At 42.1% G+C, this 18684-nt stretch overlaps 1 protein-coding gene across 2 annotated transcripts in view; it reads left to right on the plus strand.

The window, feature by feature from the left end:
* Positions 1 to 18684, plus strand: part of BEND5 (BEN domain containing 5) — a 1397007-nt gene that overhangs the window by 1269459 nt on the left and 108864 nt on the right. For both annotated transcript variants that reach the window (XM_084637918.1, XM_084637919.1), the window contains one exon: positions 4830 to 4992. In XM_084637918.1, coding sequence (XP_084494044.1) covers positions 4830 to 4992 — 163 coding nt within the window. The remainder of the gene's footprint in view (positions 1 to 4829; positions 4993 to 18684) is intronic.

Genomic DNA, 18684 nt, shown 5'->3' on the forward strand with positions numbered 1-18684 from the left:
AACATTCTTCTTACACTCTTCCCAGTGCAAGCATGCAGCCAGGCTTATTTGAACTGTTGGCACTTCCTTTTCCATAGTGGAATGCTAGCAGATCTTCATAATCTTAAAGTCACTGGCTTGACCCCACTCTCATCCCTGGCCTGTGATGGCCACAGCCTCAAAAACCCCTAAGGATGCAGAGATCCCCTGTGATGCACAGCTCTGAGGCATGCAGGAGGTGCTGACGTCTCACGTAGTAATCCCTGCAGAGCAGGGCCGCACCAGGTCTGGTAGAAGCAGACTCAAAAGGGGTGGAATGGGCAAGATTGACTTTGTAATCATGACGCTTGCCATTCTGTTTTGCTGTATTATGGCTTTCCACCTGCTTCATTTTAACAGCCTGGATTCTTGTTTGGCTTCTCCTAGCCCTCTGGATAGCTATTTGCTCAAGAAGTTCTTCTATTACATGGAACGTTTGGGAGGCAGGAAACTTAGTTGCTCTGCGAGCTTTAGTATACCTATGTGTGTTAATAATGAATTCCTGTTGATTTTATACAAATCTCCCCATTCAAGAGCTCCAAAGTCCCTTGTGGTTTTTTTTTCCTGATTCTGTCCTTTCTTGTTGCTGTTGACACACTTATGTGGTTCAGACTTGGAGAAATAAATATTTGTTTAGTTGCTTTCCTGCTCTGCATGCTCACTGCATTTGCTTAATGATGACTTTGCTTTGCAAGGGATTCAGGGTAATAGAGTCTCCCAGGGAAACAAGAGACTAGTTCGCCACTGACATTACCTGCATTGCCTGAGACTGTATTCCACCCCACCCCACCAAAAATATGTTTGATCTCTTTATTGAATCCACGTGCAATCGAATGTCCCTTTTTCTGGCATGCCTAGATTGCCTACACAGTAGAATATTCATTTCCACAGGTTAGTTCATTCTGTACCATTTGTTCAGGGTCCCCGCCAAATGCCCTGTATTTTCACACTCCCCTTCTACTTGTCCTGACTTGATCAGTGAGGACTCTGCTGTACAAATCTGAGGGCTAAAAACCCCTCCACTACTGTGCATGGGGTTTCTTTGTTCTAGTTTGTCTCAAAATGTGTACCTTTTTATTCTGTCCCACACATCCTTGTGCAGGAGCCTCCCCCTCCCGCCCCCACCCCCACCCAAATAAGCAGTTCTAAAACATGCCCAGTCAAATCGTGCAATCCTGCTTTTTGCCCAGGACATCTAATCAGTCTGCCTGTGTTACCGTAGAGACCCATTTTAAAAAATCGTGGCCTTACATTAAGATTCTTAGTCCATGAATGGCCTGATTTTTCAAATGTGCTAAGCTGCCAGAAGTATGGCTTTTCGAAAAATGCAAAAAAACATTTCATTAAAAAATTTGAAATTTCTCAGTCATTTCAACCCTCATTTTTCAGGGTTTCAAATGTAACATTTTTTTACTTTGATATTTTTCACAAAATCTGAACAAATTCAAATTTTCAAAATTTCATTTCCCTCATATTTCCTCTCTTCCCTCCCATTTTTTTGCCACTGAATGTAATAAAGTGAATAATGTCCAGAGTTTGGGGTGTGTTTTTCATCACTATTTCCTTTCTCTAGTTATTGTTTTTCTGTTCTCCACTCTGTAACTTTTTAAAACTCCTCCACCTTTGGAAAAGTTTTGTTTCATTTACAACTTTCCCTTCAAGAAACCATTTTGGCAGGTAAAGTTTCAGTCAAAAACTTTTGACCAGCTCTACACAGTAGCATCTATTGACTTTACTGGTAGGCCCTGGAAAGTGCCATATTTTTGACAATAGGGCCACTTATTTCAATGATTTAGGTGCTTAAATGTAGACACAATTTTGAACACTTTTGTTTAACTGTGACCATACTTTGGTTTGAACTTGAACTTTGTTGTTTAGTGTGTTCCTACGTATTGCCTCAGAGCGGTAAGAGGATGGCATTGGTAAATCCAGCCTTCATATTAGTTTATGGGAAATCTGTCATTGGTTTGTAAAGGGCTCAAACTATTCATGGACATTATAACAGGCGGCTGCATACTACTGTGTGGTTAAAATGGCTTAACTTCCATTGGAAATGAGATTTTACTGGCTGATAGCAGAGATGGTCGTGGCCAGCAGATGACTGTCAGCATGGGTCTCAATGTATCCCACAATTTATTGGTATTCCCTTGATTCCATGGCGCTATGCATTCATGTATAATTTTCCTGTTAGTACATATACCTGTAATTTTTTGTGGTTATTTGCCAGTGGGAAACCACCTCAAATGCTGCATCTAGTTATTGGTGAGGTTATGCTTGTTGCCCTATTTCCCCTATTGGTGAGGCATGAGAAGATTAGGTAACTAGCTCCAGGTTACAGAGGGAGCTAGTGACTCAGTAAAGATTAAAATCCAGGGAGCTCTTGGATCCTAATTCTTTACTTTAACCGTTAGGCATCACAACCTCTTCATGCTTCTTTCTCAAGTTGGCCAAAATGATGGCTATTTGGTAACTCATCACTGAAATGTTTGGTACTTCTTTCTGTGATCAACATCTGAAAGAATCGTTTGTAGCAAAAAGGATCAGGGAATGTTCTTGTGCTCTCTCTTAATGGGAAGCACAATCCACTAAGGGCAGTCCACTAAGGGTCAGTCGCTAACACTGCATTTAGTGTGCTCTTCTTCCTCTTCATGTTTCTAATTAATGGACTAAACAAACCTGGAGTGATTTACCTCCGAATCCCAGAAGGTCTTGGGCTCCGTAGCTCTGAGGAAATCAGAATGGTTTCCTTTTTTGAGAGGGTCTTGACTTTTTATTCCATGTCAACTTCATGATTCATTTCAACTTCAGTCCTTATTAACTCCACTTTCCTTTCTACTTCCCTCGCCCCCAGAGATATTCAGTGCATATTTAAGTCTTGCATCACCTACCCTGAAAGCACCTAGTATACGTTAAGCGGGATATATCTTGTGTATCCTTTACCACAAAACAAAGAAATAAAAGTCATATCAGTGCAAAGATTACAAGAAGTCCCATTCAGAAGCTTCTAAATGCAATACTAATAAGAAACTGGATTCTATTTTATTCCAATTAGCCTATAATCCCTACTTTTATAACACGGTAGACTTTAAAACATGCAGAATCCTAATAAAACAGAAGACGTTTCTCTTGTTTATATAATCCAGTATACCCTATTTATCAAAAATTGCTATGCATTTGAATGTTAGTGTTATCTTCTCAGTCTTAGTTGCAGGAAACTAAACAGCTCGAGCAGCTAGATTATTTTTAATAAATAAATAAAATTCTCATTTTCTCTGTTTTCAGTAACAGTCGGGCTCGACACCTGCTGTGATGTTGGGTAACAAACATGGTAAAAAGGGTCTGGATGGCTCCTGGAATTAATAATGGACATAGCATCCTGAATTCTCAGTTGCATTAAGGGCCTTTTATACTGCCCTGGCTATATAAAAGGGCCTCAAAGTGGGTGGAAATGTAAGGTCCCTTCACTTACTAGAACAAAGCAGAATCAGACCTAGTAAGCCTTTTGCTCTTGAGTCACTGGCTCATGTTCAGCCCAGATTGATACTGCCTAATGGTTATCACCACTGGATAGTGGTCTGTATGAAAGGAGCTGCCATTTTGGGTCTAATGCCTATAGGAAAAGTCTGCAGTTTGCAGAATACATCACCACACTGGGAGTAGTGCCCTAGAGCCCAAGCGTTGAACAAGAATGGAGACTGAGCTCTCCTTTAAACCCTAGATGATATCCATCAAAGTAGGGTTTGACTTTGAAGTTCATTGGTTGGCCACCTTACCAAAAAAAAACTACTGTATTCTTCAGCAATAGTATAAACTACTGTGTTTTACACTGTTACTTGCACTTTAGAACAGTGCAGGATTTTTTTTTAAATAAGTAGTTAGCCAAAGCTAGTTAAACTTTGAGTTAGTGAAGGGCAAACGTTTTTGGTCTAACTTCAGACCCACTCAAACATCTTAGGTTAGAAAGTTTGACTGGAACTCAAATGTTATTTGGTTTACATTTTCCTTAGGAGAGTCTGTGGAAAGAAGTGGCAGACAGGGGAAGATAGAGATGATAACTTACAATATATACTCCATAAAGCCCAGACATCTGTTCCAGCTTAGCTTTTAGGGGGGAAATTGGGTGGGTTCTGCTTTACCTAATATACAGCATGGGCTTCCTATTAGAATGCTTTCAGAATGGTATCCGTGGCAGGGGGAAAAGATTTAAATTACACCACAAAAAAGATTTGTGAACTCAAACTAGTTAGGTAGTTCACAATGTGAACAGAACCTTAAGCTCCATGTGCCTGATTCTCATTTATCCTAAGGTGTCTTTACACCACTCTGGCAGTGTAACCTGTGGAACTCATTGCCAGGGGATGTTGTGAAGGCCAAAACTACAACAGGGTTCAAAAAATAACTAGATAAGTTCATGGAGGATAGGTCCATCAACGACTGTTAGCCAAGATGGTCAAGGATGCAACCCCATGTTCTGGGCGTCCCTACCCTCTGATTGCCAGAAGCTGGGAATGGATGACAAGGAATGGATAACTCAAAGACTGCCTGTTCTGTTCATTCCCTCTGAAGCACCTGGCATTGGCCAATGTTGGAAGACAGGATACTGGGCTAGATGGACCACTGGTCTGACTCATTATGGCCGTTATTTTGTTTGTATGTTAAATGGACCTTGAAGTGGGTTAGTGTAAATAAGAATCAGGACACATGAGCTTTGCCAATCCTATTTCACACCTATCTATACAATCTCCTTCCCAAGCCATACACGTTCATGCCCATGAGCTCTCCTGATTAGTTATTATCTTTCTCCCATGCAGACTAGCACGTCCTTCAACCGTGACGCTGTGAAGGCAGGGACAGGACGACGCTTCCTCGGTGGCTTATTGGACCATACTTCGTATTGCTATACGCTGGAAGTCTCATTCTACAGCTACATCCTTGGAGGAACTACTTCTACTGTCCCCTATACAGAGGAAGCCTGTATCCTTTACAAATTCATCCTTCCTTCTGAGTGCTTTGAGTGCATCTGAACTGGACATCTGAGGTAAACCCTACTCTAAAGTTAATAGTTTGCTGAGTTGCGAATACATAACTGGAAATATATTTGTTCCTGTTGCTTTAATCTCGGTAATATTATGCTCCACAATTTATAAATACAAGAAGGGAAAAGGCCTATTAGATCAAATAGTCCTTTCCACTGCTGGTAAAAGACTGTTCCTCACACTATATACCTTCCATTTCTTTGTTTCAGTTTACTCCTTATTTTGCTCTTAGCCCTTTACTTGTATGATTGTCTTAATACTCAGAGCAATAGACACCTTTAGCAGAGAGTCATAGGTTCTTCTATGCCAGATGGAGGTGACCTAACTGTCCCCAGTCTATAGCGACAAGACCGTAAAAGCTCCATTAGGTCCCAGTGCTGCCTCTGGACCGAATCTTTACAAGAAGTGGTCAAAAATGGGGTGGTGGAGGGGGAGAGAATCATTTAAAAATTTGAAATTGTTTCTGTTTTATGGGGTTTGAAATGGAACCATTTTTCATTCTTGCAAAATTATTTGCAAAATATGTTGATGAAAAACATTCACTTTTTGAAGTTTTCCATTTTCATTCCCCAACACTCCCTCTTCTTTCATCATCTGGAAAAAAATGATATATTTCTTGCCCTACGTAGTTGTGCAAATTTTATGGATGCGAAAATCATTTCTTGCTAGTGAAAGCAAAAATTGGGTGGTCAGGAGGGCTTGATTCTGCCCAAGTGATGCAGCAAATTGATGTTTACCTTTGCCCTTCAGCCCTTCCTTTGCCCATGAAGGTAAACAGCTTCCAAGGAATAGTTCCCTATTCCCCAAACCCAACTACAGAGCTGAGCAGCCTAGCATAACACTTAAGAAATGCAGCACTGAAGAGAGGAATTGTCACACAGTTAGATTCTGTTTTAATAACTTGTCTTATTATCTCAGCTCTCTGGCCTTTTAGAAACATGCATGTTAGCTTCACATTTAGTTTCCCTCCTCACTGTGCACTCAGTGTGTTGACAACTGCTTATTTACTCTCCCTTTAAAAGTCCTATTTATCAAGAACAATCTTAGTGGAGAGAGAGAGGCAGGCTGCCCCTCTACAAATGAGATCCTGCTTCTCTTGAATATGCATTCCCTTGGTGATTTACATGTCACGCTTGCTTGGCTTGCTATTCAAAGCAGCCCTTTATTTTATTTCAGGTATGTGGACTCTTTTTTTTATCTATGCGGCATCAACTTGTCGTATGCAGATGGAGCTGCATTGCTCTGGCTTCATACATCATTGCCATGAGCAGCCAGCGAGCAGAAAACAGTTCCAGATCACAGTTATTATCGTTGGTGAGGATGTATGGAAAACTTAGGCGGCAGCTTGATTTTCATAAAACCTGGGCTGACCCTTCAGCTCAAAGTAGCGCAGACGGGGGTTGACTCGCTAACCGCCAAAGCACAAGCTAGAAACCAGTAGCTGCGAGGGGGCAACGGGCTCAGGTTCAGTGTCTACCAAATGAGTTTGAGATTTCCTTTCCTCCTGAGAGTCTCTTTAAAGGCTGCAGTTTGTGATTGTTCTTCCTCGTCAGCTCCATACCCCAATTAGAGGAGGAAACGGAGCTGCTTAAGGGAATCTGTGGTGTGGTTGTGCTTAAACAACCTTGGGCCCCTCTGCTTGTCAACACACAAGCCCTGTCTGTAAGTGCGGATTTCTCCTTGTCACCAAAGCACTGGTGACCAAAAGTAAATTAATAATAACGGACATCCAGATTAGGCCAAAACTGCTGTTTGAAGCGGCCTGCAAATCAGTAAGCAGTTCAAGACATTGAGGGTTTTGTAATGGCTCTGAACCAAAGACACAGTCAGTCGCTTAACCTCCGAGGAGATGAGCGCTTTTGTTATCTGGTTGCATCCAAGGAGAATGTCAAGCAAACAGACTAAGAAAATATAACGAGTCCCAACACTTTCAGGTGAGTTCAAGTGCTCAGCAAATCTGAAATGAACATGCTGTGAAACAGTAACTCCCTTTAAAGACTTGTCTCTGGGGGCCTGATCCATTGAATCAGGGGTGTATTTTTTACTGAATAGGGGTGGGATCAGCACCTTATTGGGCAGCAATATGTCGTAACGAGAATTCTGCAAACCCTCCAGTTTTGGCTTGACAAATACTTGGCTGAAGCTGTGCCTATGATCCATTGAACTCTGTAGCCAGGAGTAGAGACTGCAAGGGCCTGTCCCCTGTTTCAGCGTTCATAATTGGCCCCACATGAACTCATGGATTTTGTCCCGCAAGTAATAATAATAATCATACAATTTCCTGGGGCTAGACGGCTGAGAATCTCCAAATGCTTTGCTTCTTTTTCTTTAAAAACACAAAAATAAAGATATTGTTTTGTTAAAGTTCATATAATGGTAAAAGTCACATTCTCTGCTCACTTAAACAGAGTTAAAATCCACTACTATGCTCCCACTAAATAAATACCACCTTTACTAGGCAGTAGGTTACTTCTGATTTACACTGGTGAAACCAAGGTCAGAATTTGGCTCTGATGTTGCATGGTTGAAATAAAAAGGAAACACAAGATTAAAGGCTCTTACCTCAGCCACGTTAGATGTGCTATATGTTTTGGGGTGTACATTTTAGGACATCAACAATAACATTTGAGACCTAAAATCTTGGTCTCTTATAACCATCGGAATAAACCATATCACCAACGTGCACCAGGCCTGGATTAACATTGCAGCAGGAATGTTAACTTTTGCCTTTCCTTAGTCTCGCTCTACAGACAACCTTGCACCAACATAGCTTCCTGCATTTCCTATTATATATTCATTATTTTCTTCCTTCAGAAATACATGTTTGGCTCGTAGGAGCTGCTTCTAACTGATATGTAGCTGGTTTACCAGAAACACCAGGGATATATTCTGTAAGCTCAGCTCTGCAGCGTACCCTATGATAACATGTACTGTAGATAACAGTGAAAGGCCTGTGTTTGCAAGGCATAATAAGAGGATTTTAGACTTGTGAAATTGTGGGCTTGCCTGGAAATAAACAAGGTTTTCTCTGTCCACTTAAAACCTCTCTCACACATGCATGGCGTTTGGTAGCAGCTGATTAAAAACGTAAGGGTCTGCTCAACACCAGGTAAAAATGCTTTAAAAGGAGCTGGATATGCTTCCATTAAACAAACACTAGGCATTTGTAGGGCTTATGACACAAGGCTTTTTATGTGCTCACCAAAGGATCAGCAGATGAGCAGCCTAGATAATTCTGTCCCTCTCGTTACTGGGTTCGGGGGGATAACGAATTGCCGGCTCTCCACTCGCTAGCTCTGATAGTGCTCACAGAACTCCTTACCCTTAGGGATGCAGCACGACCTGGCTCGGATCCCACATACATCAGAACTTTGACCCATAATGGGCTGTCAAGGGAGCAGCGCCAGGTTCTCTGTCTCATGTTGATGATGTTCTAACCCATTGGGGTTCCTCTCTTGAACCTCTAAAGTGGATCTCAGACTGTAATGTAGGCAGCCCATAGGGAGCTGTAAAAAGAATAAAAGGAGAGCGCAAAGGGGATACACCCTTAAAAACTAAGGGCCCGATTCTGAAATGGGACTATTTACATGAGCGAGGATTTGCAGGAGCGGGCTTGATAATCGTCTTGTCATGATCAAAGCGGTCTGGCAGTCTCAGCCATAGGAATCATCATTTTATGGCGGCACCAGGGCCACCATATTGCGCATCACCCTGGTTATGTCACTTCTTATTTTACATCTGTACAATTACTTCCCTTCAGCAGGAGCTGGATATGCTCAATTCCTTACAATCAAACCCAGCTAAATGGAGCTTTGCTTGCTGGAATTTCTTCTGTATGGTGCAGTGGATAGGACACAGGCTTAGAAGTCTGATCACCTGAGTTCTAATGCTTGTATGGCTTTGAATAAATCATTTCATCTTTCTGCCTCATCCGTAAAATGAGATTAATGATACTTATCTTCCGCTGAAAGATGCTTGGTGATCTGTAGGTGAAAAGCACTGGACAAACACTAAGTATTATTAATATTATTTCTAATAAAGACTTTTCACTGTAGTATACAATTAAGGAATGAAATCTATACTATGACCTGTTTAACATCCTAGCTGAAGAGATTTACAAAGATGGCTTCATATCTTTCATTTCACTGGGTGTATTGGGAGAGACTCTAACAGGTGCACCCCTTAAAAAATAAGTTAAGGCATAATTCCATATTATGCCAAATCTCCCAGATGATTTTGGACGTGCAAGATGTATTCACACCATAGAAATCTGTGTGTGCATTTGTGTCTACGCATGCAAAATGAAAATTTAGATGAGTCAGTGTCGTTTTATTTGGGCAATTGAAACTCATAACTAAGAAAATTTAGACTGACTGAAAATTGTTGGCGTACAGCTGCAATTACTTGGCTCACCCATATTTAATAGCTAAAAGTTAGCGGAAGGAGGGCTCAGAAGCAAAGGTCCCATGGGGAAAAGTTGAGCCATAGGAAAGGAATATGGTCTTTAGTGCCTGAGGAGGTATGAGTGTGCATACCGATTCCTCAGAAAGAGCATGTAGGATCCCAGTTAATGGCTTAGAGGAGCCATCCTCCACCTGTACCAGGAAAAAAAAATTACATGTATAACCATTCAGACATGAAAAACTATAGCTGTAAACTTAGACGATATATAATAGAACATGAACTCAGGGCACACGTTGTAACACAGGACAGAGAGATTTCTGAGATACACTAATGATCCCCTAGGATGGGGAGCACAGGTCTTTTGGTGCCCTTACAGGGGTCTTGATGACCTGTTTGCCTCTACCGCCTCAGTGGAGTCCCTAGAAGAAGGCTTCCCAAAGCCTAACGATATGCTGGGGCATTGGGGGGGAATTCCCAGACATTCAGGGAAGCATTACCAGCCGGGAGCTAATTAGGGAGAAGGAAGTAGCCAACCAGAAACTGAAGCAGGGAGGTCTGCACTGTATGGCTTGTATTTTTGAGATTATTGCTTGTAAAACTGCATGGAAGGAAAGGCAGAGAGAGAGACTACCACAGCTGGTATCTGTAAATCAGTCCCCACCCGTTCCCTGCAATAAGACCCAACCTGTACTTGCTGAGCCCCTGTTTTTCCCTCTCATCCATCTGCTCTGGTCCTTGTTACACCTGCCTGTGGGAAGCTCCCTACTGAGAGCTGAGCAGGAAGGGCAGTTAAAACTAGACATCAGATTCCCATAAAAAGGAACGCCATTGTTGAAGCTTAGCTGGTAAGACAAATGATGGGGTGAAAGTGCTTGTTGGCCCACCTTTTTCCACAATCTTCCTCGGCACCTTTGCTTCAAACTCTGTCTCAGATCAACAAAAGCAACCCCCCTTCACACCCCCACCTAGGGAGAAACGGTGTTGAGTTTACAGCCATAATGTCAAACACTCTTAATACCACTGAAAGCATAGAGTTAAATTATAGAGTTGTAAAGTTACTTTATAGTGATAATGCTGTCAAGCATCAATTTCTCTGCCTCGGGGCACCATGGAAACTCAGTTAATGATATAAGAAGCTGACATTTTCAGGGTTGCAGCTGTTGGCTGATACCCAGAAGGAATCTGCCTGTTTCTTCATATAGGGTGTATATAGGGAGAGCTGCTCAAAGCAAATTAAAAACTAATAAAACTCTGTTTAGTGAAGTGTGGTAGAATGCTAGTCCAGAGCAAGCTACAATGTTGCAATCTGCGAACTCCTTTTCGCCACAGAGTGATTTTCTGCATAGAATGGAGCTGTAAGAAAAACTTCCCTATAAGAGGGTTTTAGTCTGTGTGTTTCCATGTTGATCTGTTTATCTAGCTGTCTGTGTCATTGACTACATAAGTCTACACACGCAGTGGCTGGCAGTGTCAGGTTAAAATGCAAATTAAAACTGTTGACTATAATCAAGTCAGCAATGTCTATAATTTCTGTAATGTGTCCTTTGGAATCTGCACCCTAAAATACTGTGGTATCTTCAGCTGAAAGATGCTATGGGAGTGCAACGTGTCTGTTACAAATGTTCAAGAAGGGAAAAGTTGTGTATTTTGCTGAACTGTAATGCATTAATCCCGGATGGTATTTTCAAAGCACTGCTTGGAGACTTAATCACTCCCATTACCATTCTAATGGGAGCCATGGGGCTATAGCTGTAAATGTTGGTTTGGAAATTGACACCACAGTGTTGTACAATTAACTATTCTGTTTTGATTAAAAAACTAGAATGATATACAATTAGCATGGCACATATTAAATGGATCAAAATCTGGCTAACTGATAGATCTTAAAATATAATTGTAAATAGGGAATCATCGTTGAGTGTTTGAGTTTCTAGTGGGGTCCTTCAAGGATCTGTTCTTGGCCCTGCACTATTTAACATATTTATTACTGACCTGGAAGAAAACATGAAATCGTCACTGATAAAGTTGCAATGACACAAAAGTTGCGGGAGTGGTAAATGATGAAGAGGACAGGTCACTGACAGAGGGAGATCTGGATCACTTGGTAAAATGGGCCAGCCAGACAATATGTGTTTTAATAGAGCAAAATATAAATTCTAGGAACAAAGAATGGAGGCAATCCTTAAAGGCTGTGGGATTCTAGCCTGGGAAGCAGTGACTCTGGAAAAGATTTGAGGCTCGTGGTGCATAAACAGCTGAACATGAGCTCTTAGTGCGATGCGATGGCCAAAAGAGCTAATGCAAACCTGGGATGCATAAACAAGGGACACTCGACTATGAGTACAGAGGTTATTTTGTCTCTGTATATGGCACCGGTGAGACCGCTGCTGGAATACAGCATCCGGTTCTGGTGTCCATAGTTCAAGAAAGATATTGATAAACAGGAGGGGGTTCAGAGAAGAGCAACAAGATATGAGTAAAGGATTAGAAAACCTGCCTTATGATGACAGACTACAATCTAAAAGTACCTACCTGGGGAACAAATATTTAATAATGGGCTCTTCAATCTAGCAGACAAAGGTATAACACGATCCAATGGTTGGAAGTTGAAGCTAAACAAATTCAGACTGGAAATAAGACATACATGTTTAATGGTGAGAGTAATTAACCATTGGAATAATTTATCAAGGGTTGTGGTGGATTCTTCATCACATATAAATTTTAAAATCTAGATTAAATGTTTTTCTAAAAGGTCTGCTCTCAAAATTATTTTGTGGAAGTTCTACGGCCTGTATTATACAGGAGGTCAGACCAGATGATCACAATGATCCCTTCTATGAATCACGGAATCTTCTTCCTACATGAGACCTGTTTTAAATCAAACTACAAGTCAGTTTGCAAATTAAGGATCTGACCTTCTGAGATACAGTCAGCATCCTTGCATGCTGTTGAACTCTCAGGAGGTGCTTAGCATCCTGCAGGATCGGTCCCTTACTTTTTTAGGTCAGCAACAGTATGAGCACTTGAGATATCTTGGGTTCACAAGCGCCACTTCAATAATCCTAATTGTTCATCATCCTTGTCACAGCACAGGGGCTTCTTGGATGGTGGCAAGGCAAGCTTCCCCCACCAAGAGACTTCAGACCAGTGCTGGTTCGTTCTCCAGGCCCAGTGAGGTGCCCTAGCTGACCAGCTCTAGGGGAGCCCAGCAGCTTGCAGGGTCTCGTGCCCTTAGTTTTTCTGTTGTGACCGCCAGTATGCGTGCTAACGAGTGCCAGATTGTGCTGGGGATTTGCTGTCGTCTAGGAACTGATTAAAATAGTTGTCAGCTCGTTCCACATCAGCCATCAACACCGAACAATGGGTTTTGATTGTGACCAGCCAGGCCAGATTTAAACCAGCGACCTAGAAGAGAAAGACTCCGTAACTCATTATGGTTTGTTTGCTTGTGAAATTTACCATTTAATAATAATTTTTAAAAACCCCGACAGGATTTACCGATAAATATTCTTTTAAACCTAAGAAAAGATAGCATATACCTTAGCCAGACCTTGCCCTGAACAATACCCTTTTATGAACGACTTATGGGGACGGGAAGGAAAAGTATAGTGCATGAGTAATCATGGAGTTATGGCTGTGACATAAATAGGGGGGAAAACTCTCTCCGCGGGCCCTGCTGCTTCACCTGGGGAGTTGACTTTTAAAGTCTTGTACATTTCCATTATGAACATACTTTTCTATAAACTTGTATCTTTCGTTTGTCTTATAAGCAACTTCAGAGGAAACTAAGCACATGGCTCTGATAGCTAAGCTCTTGGGTGTTCAGAGCACCATAAAAATTCTATTAGACCTATAGTTAAAATAATTCTTTGGTAAACGTTAAATTCCTATTAGTAACACTTGCTAAACTTAAGTGCGACGGAAAGGGCAAGGCTAATCTGCATGGCAAGGGAGAGCAGGACTTAAAAGATATTAACAATTTGTTGGACATGTCTGAGAGGAGCGAGTTTAATACGAGCAATAGGGTCACTTCCATAGAACTGAAGGTCTGGGGTGAGAGTTGGCTTGAGATGTCGCTGAGCTCTCCTGGGGTAAAAAGAAAATAACCCATTGGAATCAGGGTTTGCGGCATATTTTGAAGTCAGAAATGGAGGAATTGCGATGCCTCTTCTACAGGCCATGTCTACACTACAAGAGCTACAATGTCACAACTACAGCACTTCAGCTATGCTGCCTTAGGGCCATAATGTAGACGCTTCGTAAAGCAAAGGAAGGGGTTTCTCTATCACTGTAGGTAATCCACCTCTCTAAGCAGTGGTCTTGAGGTCAACAGAAGAATTCTTCCACATATAAACAGGGGGGTAGGTTGGCGTAGCTACAGTTCTCAGGGAGTGGATTTTTCACACCCCTGAGCACAGGAGCTGTGTCGCCCTAACTTTTAAGTGTAGACTAGCTGATGTCTGTGAAGTATCAGGGGGGTGGCCATGTCAGTCTGTATCCACCAAAACAATGAGGAGTCCAGTGGCACCTTAAAGACTAACAGATTTATTTGGGCCTAAGCTTTCGTAGGTAAAGTGGGTTTTTTACCCACGAACGCTTAGGCCCAAATAAATCTGTTAGTCTGTAAGGTGCCACCAGACTCCCCATGTCTGTGAGACTCTCTTCCTCTTCCCAGTTTCTCTCTCTCTCTCTCTTTTGTGGCCTTGTTTTTTCTGTACCTGCCTCTCTTGTTTCTGGGTCCTCAGTGTTTAATTTTCTGGCTTTTCCCCTCTCTGCTTGCATCAGTTTCTACCTTGGCTCTTGCACTCCCCTTCCTGTCTGTATCTCTTGATACTTTTTGAAGACCATAGTTCTTTCCCTCATTCTCAGCCATTAGCAATAGCTGCTTTTCATCCACACCACACTATTTACCATTTTCCATCTCTTCCACCTAGATCTGCAGGCTATCCCCTCTGTTCCTCCCTTTTCTACACAGACGGCTCAGCAGGACTCTGTGATGACAGAGGGAATTATAAAATTTGGAGCTTAAGTTGTCCCTTACTTTATATTATTTAGTCCCAAATTCCAAAGCCCCCAGAGAGTTCACATCTGTTTTTTAATCTTTTGGTGAATGCAATCAGTTAATATTTCACATTTTTATAGCAGCTTTCATCTTAAGATGTTCTGCAGACCTTAACTAAGAACACTGCAGAACATCATGCAAGACAGATACTAGTCTTGGGGAAACCAAGACAGAGAGATTGAGGTATAGCGGGGCCCTTCCCAGGAAAGTCAGTGCATCTGTTTATGCCAAGGCTAAATTTCTCATCATGTGACTGGACCGAACAGAGGGAGTTTCTTGTAAAAGCATCTCAGGAGTCCCTTCTTACAGCAGTCCCATCCATCTCTCTCATACAGACCATATATAGTGCAGAAAATACCACAGCAAATAAACAGAGGGATTTTCAGTGGTTAACAAAACCAGTCTGCTAACTTTGATCTAGTTCAGCAGTGCTATCTTTGTATTTTAATGGGCCTGACACCCAAGGGGCAAGGAAACGGAAAATGTGTTTGTTCCTGGGCACACGGGGTATAAAGTGCTGCCGAATCAGACTTCTCTGTAAATTTGCCCTGAAATTGTAATATTTTACACCCACTTTGCCCAGTGGAAAGTCATTATACAAGTGGCTAGGAAGTGGAGAATCGAGCCCTGTGTTTATAATTTGGGTACATCATGCCAGACCTGTGTGTAACGCATATAACAATTTGCACAAATAGCCTGCCCACCTCACTCAAGCAAAACTCCCGCTGATACCAATGGGAAGCTTTATGTGAATAAGCTGGATGGGATTTGGCCCTCTGTGTTCCAGTAAAACACATGCTGTGATCCATCATGAGCTTAAGAAATCCACATGTATCCCACAGCGCTTTTCCAGTCCCAGGGTTTAGGGCCTGATCCAGAGGCCACTGAAGTCACAAGGAGTCAGCTCAGTCCTTTAGGCAGTATTTTCCAAGGGGCTGAAGGAGTCAGGCACTCAGCTCCAACTGAAGGTCAGTGGGATTTGGGCACTGCTGCTTTGCTGTCCTTGGCAGTAAGGCAGCCTCACAAATGCCAAGCTAAAGCAATACAAGGCTTGCTCATTCTCACATGCTAACCTATACAAGAGCACTCCTCCACAACACATCAGCCACTTCCAGCCTTCAGCCTCCATTGACCTCTTGACATAACAGTCCCACAATTTAACTCCTGTCTCGATTCCACAAGTCCACAACAACTGCTCTCACAATTACCCAATACCCAGACAACCAGCTACTGTGGATGGCCACTGCAAAATCTCAGTTGGGAGGCCTTGATCCATTGCTGCTTCCCCCTCCCCCCCAATAAAAAATATTTTGTAGATCACTTGCTGAATTCTAACTAAGAATCATCCGTAAGGCAGCTAAGTGTAATGTGCATCAGAAGCACAAACCTGCCTTGTCTACCCAGAGGTTTTATCCGGGGAAATATTGGGGTGGATCTCAATACACCCCTCTCTTCTGTAAATCCCAAATCACATAGCTCCACTTGGATAAATGGTCTACATTCACATTAAGGTGGCTGAAATGAAAATGGCAAACATCTTAGAATTTTGTTCTCCTTATAGTGTGTGACTGTCCATCTCAATGGTTTTAATGGGAGCTCTGTGTGCATATGTGGAGAGAGGGACATGCCCCTTTTGGGCTTCCCAGGAGGAAGTTGAATGGATCTTTTAAAAAACCCTTGCTCAGTGCTCCCTAGGACTGGGGGAAGGCACTATGTGAGGCTGCTGGCTGAATCTTTTAGAGTAGATTGTGATGTTGCACCCCGTAATGCTTTATAGAAATATGCTTATGAATATAAATATGACATAACTGGAATATGTATTATGCTACATATGCCATGTAACATATCTCTGCAAAGGTTATGATCTTCTGAATATATTCATTCTATTTGTATGCATGTATCATTTTTGTATTTGAAATTATGAATATTGGCTGTGTACTTGTTTGGTTTTAAGTAGCCCCAGTGAAGCATTTGGTCAGTTTCTTGAGAAAAGACTATTCTCAGTAAGTGCCCAATCAAGAAACACTTAATCTGACAATAGACTTTGATAGACGCCAATCCACATCTGAGCTTTCCTGGGAACATTCCTGTAGAGAACCTAGTCATGGACATGTGACTTGCCCAGGTGACTCCAAAACTCCATCTTATAGAGAGGATTCTACACAGGGGGAGGGAGGGGTTTCCACCCACAAGAAAGAAACTATATAAAGTTCTGGGAGACCCCTCCATTTTGTCTTCAGCTGGCTCAAGAGATAGCCTCTCCACCCCCAAAGGATACCTGAAAGAAACTGGAACAAAGGGCAGTAACCATAGGGACATGAGTGATTGTTGGACTCAGACTAGAAGGAGACTAGTCTGTAAAAGAAGCTTACTGGACCATCTCTGAGGGTGAGGTTTCATCTGTAATCACATTCTTACTCTATTAGGCTGAGACTTGCGTGTTCTATTTTATTTTGCTTGGTAATTCACTTTCTTCTGTCTGTTATTACTTGGAACCACTTAAATCCTACTTTTTGTATTTAATAAAATCACTTTTTACTTATTAAGAAAAAGAGTACTAGTGGCACCTTAGAGACTAACCAATTTATTTGAGCATAAGCTTTCGTGAGCTACAGCTCACTTCATCGGATGCATTCAGTGGAAAATACAGTGAGGAGATTTATATACACACAGAACATGAAAAAATGGGTGTTATCATACACATTGTAAGGAGAGTGATCACTTAAGATGAGCTATTACCAGCAGGAGAGTGGGGGGGAGAAAACCTTTTGTAGTGATAATCAAGGTGGGCCATTTCCAGCAGTTAACAGGAACGTCTGAGGAGCAGTGGGGGGTGGAAGGGCGGAAATAAACATGGGGAAATAGTTTTACTTTGTGTAATGACACATCCATTTAGGTCTGAGATCAAGTGACCTAAAGGTCGCAATATTACAACAAAAAGACTTCAAAAACAGACTCCAATGAGAGACTGCTGAATTGGAATTAATTTGCAAACTGGATACAATTAACTTAGGCTTGAATAGAGACTGAGACTGGATGTGTCATTACACAAAGTAAAACTATTTCCCCATGTTTATTTCCCCACCCCCCACTGCTCCTCGGACGTTCCTGTTAACTGCTGGAAATGGCCCACCTTGATTATCACTACAAAAGGTTTTCTCCTCCCTGCTCTCCTGCTGGTAATAGCTCATCTTAAGTGATCACTCTCCTTACAGTGTGTATGATAACACCCATTTTTTCATGTTCTGTGTGTATATAAATCTCCTCACTGTATTTTCCACTGAATGCATCCGATGAAGTGAGCTGTAGCTCACGAAAGCTTATGCTCAAATAAATTGGTTAGTCTCTAAGGTGCCACTAGTACTCCTTTTCTTTTTGCAAATACAGACTAACAGGGCTGCTACTCTGAAACCTTTTTACTTATTAATTAACCCACAGTATGTATTAATACTGGGGGGAGGGCAAACAGCTGTGGATATCTCTCTATCAGTGTTATAGAGGGCAAACAATTTATGAGTTTACCCTGTATAAGCTTTATACAGGGTAAAACAGCTTTATGTGGGGTTTGGACCCCATTGAGAGCTGGGCATCTGAGTGCTGGAGACAGGAGCACTTCTCAAGCTGTTTTCAGTTAAGCTTGCAGCTTTTGAGGGATGTGGTTCAGACCTGGGTCTATGTTTGCAGCAGGCTAGCTTGTCTGGCACAACCAGGCAGGGCACTGAAGTCCCAAGATGATGGGGAAAACAGGTTCAGGGGTCATCTCAGCATATCAGGTGGCAGTCCCAAAGGGGGATTCTGTGATCCAACCCATCACATAGATGTTCTAAAATATTTTGCTGGCACCATGGGAAATTGTACAATAGCAGAAGGATTGCCTCTGCTCTCCTGATTGAAATGTGGTTGAGCAAATCCACTGTTGAAGAACACAGGAGATCTGGAATCAGCTTACGAACCCCTCGGCCTCACAATACAGTTACTTGTGAGTGACAGTCCCCCTTGAGGAAATGTTTGGTATCGTTTGCTGTAGCAGAGATCTAATGCCCAGGATTTGCCACCATGTTTCTGAATATCAGAGCTGTGCTGAAAGTTTTAGCCTGGTCCCCTATTGGGCTGATGTGTTGCCATCCTCATGGTACACCTACCCTTTCATCACATCTTCCACAT

The sequence above is a fragment of the Lepidochelys olivacea genome, assembly GCF_965140295.1.
Source record: "Lepidochelys olivacea isolate rLepOli2 genome assembly, chromosome: 8".
Lineage (NCBI taxonomy): Eukaryota > Metazoa > Chordata > Testudines > Cheloniidae > Lepidochelys > Lepidochelys olivacea.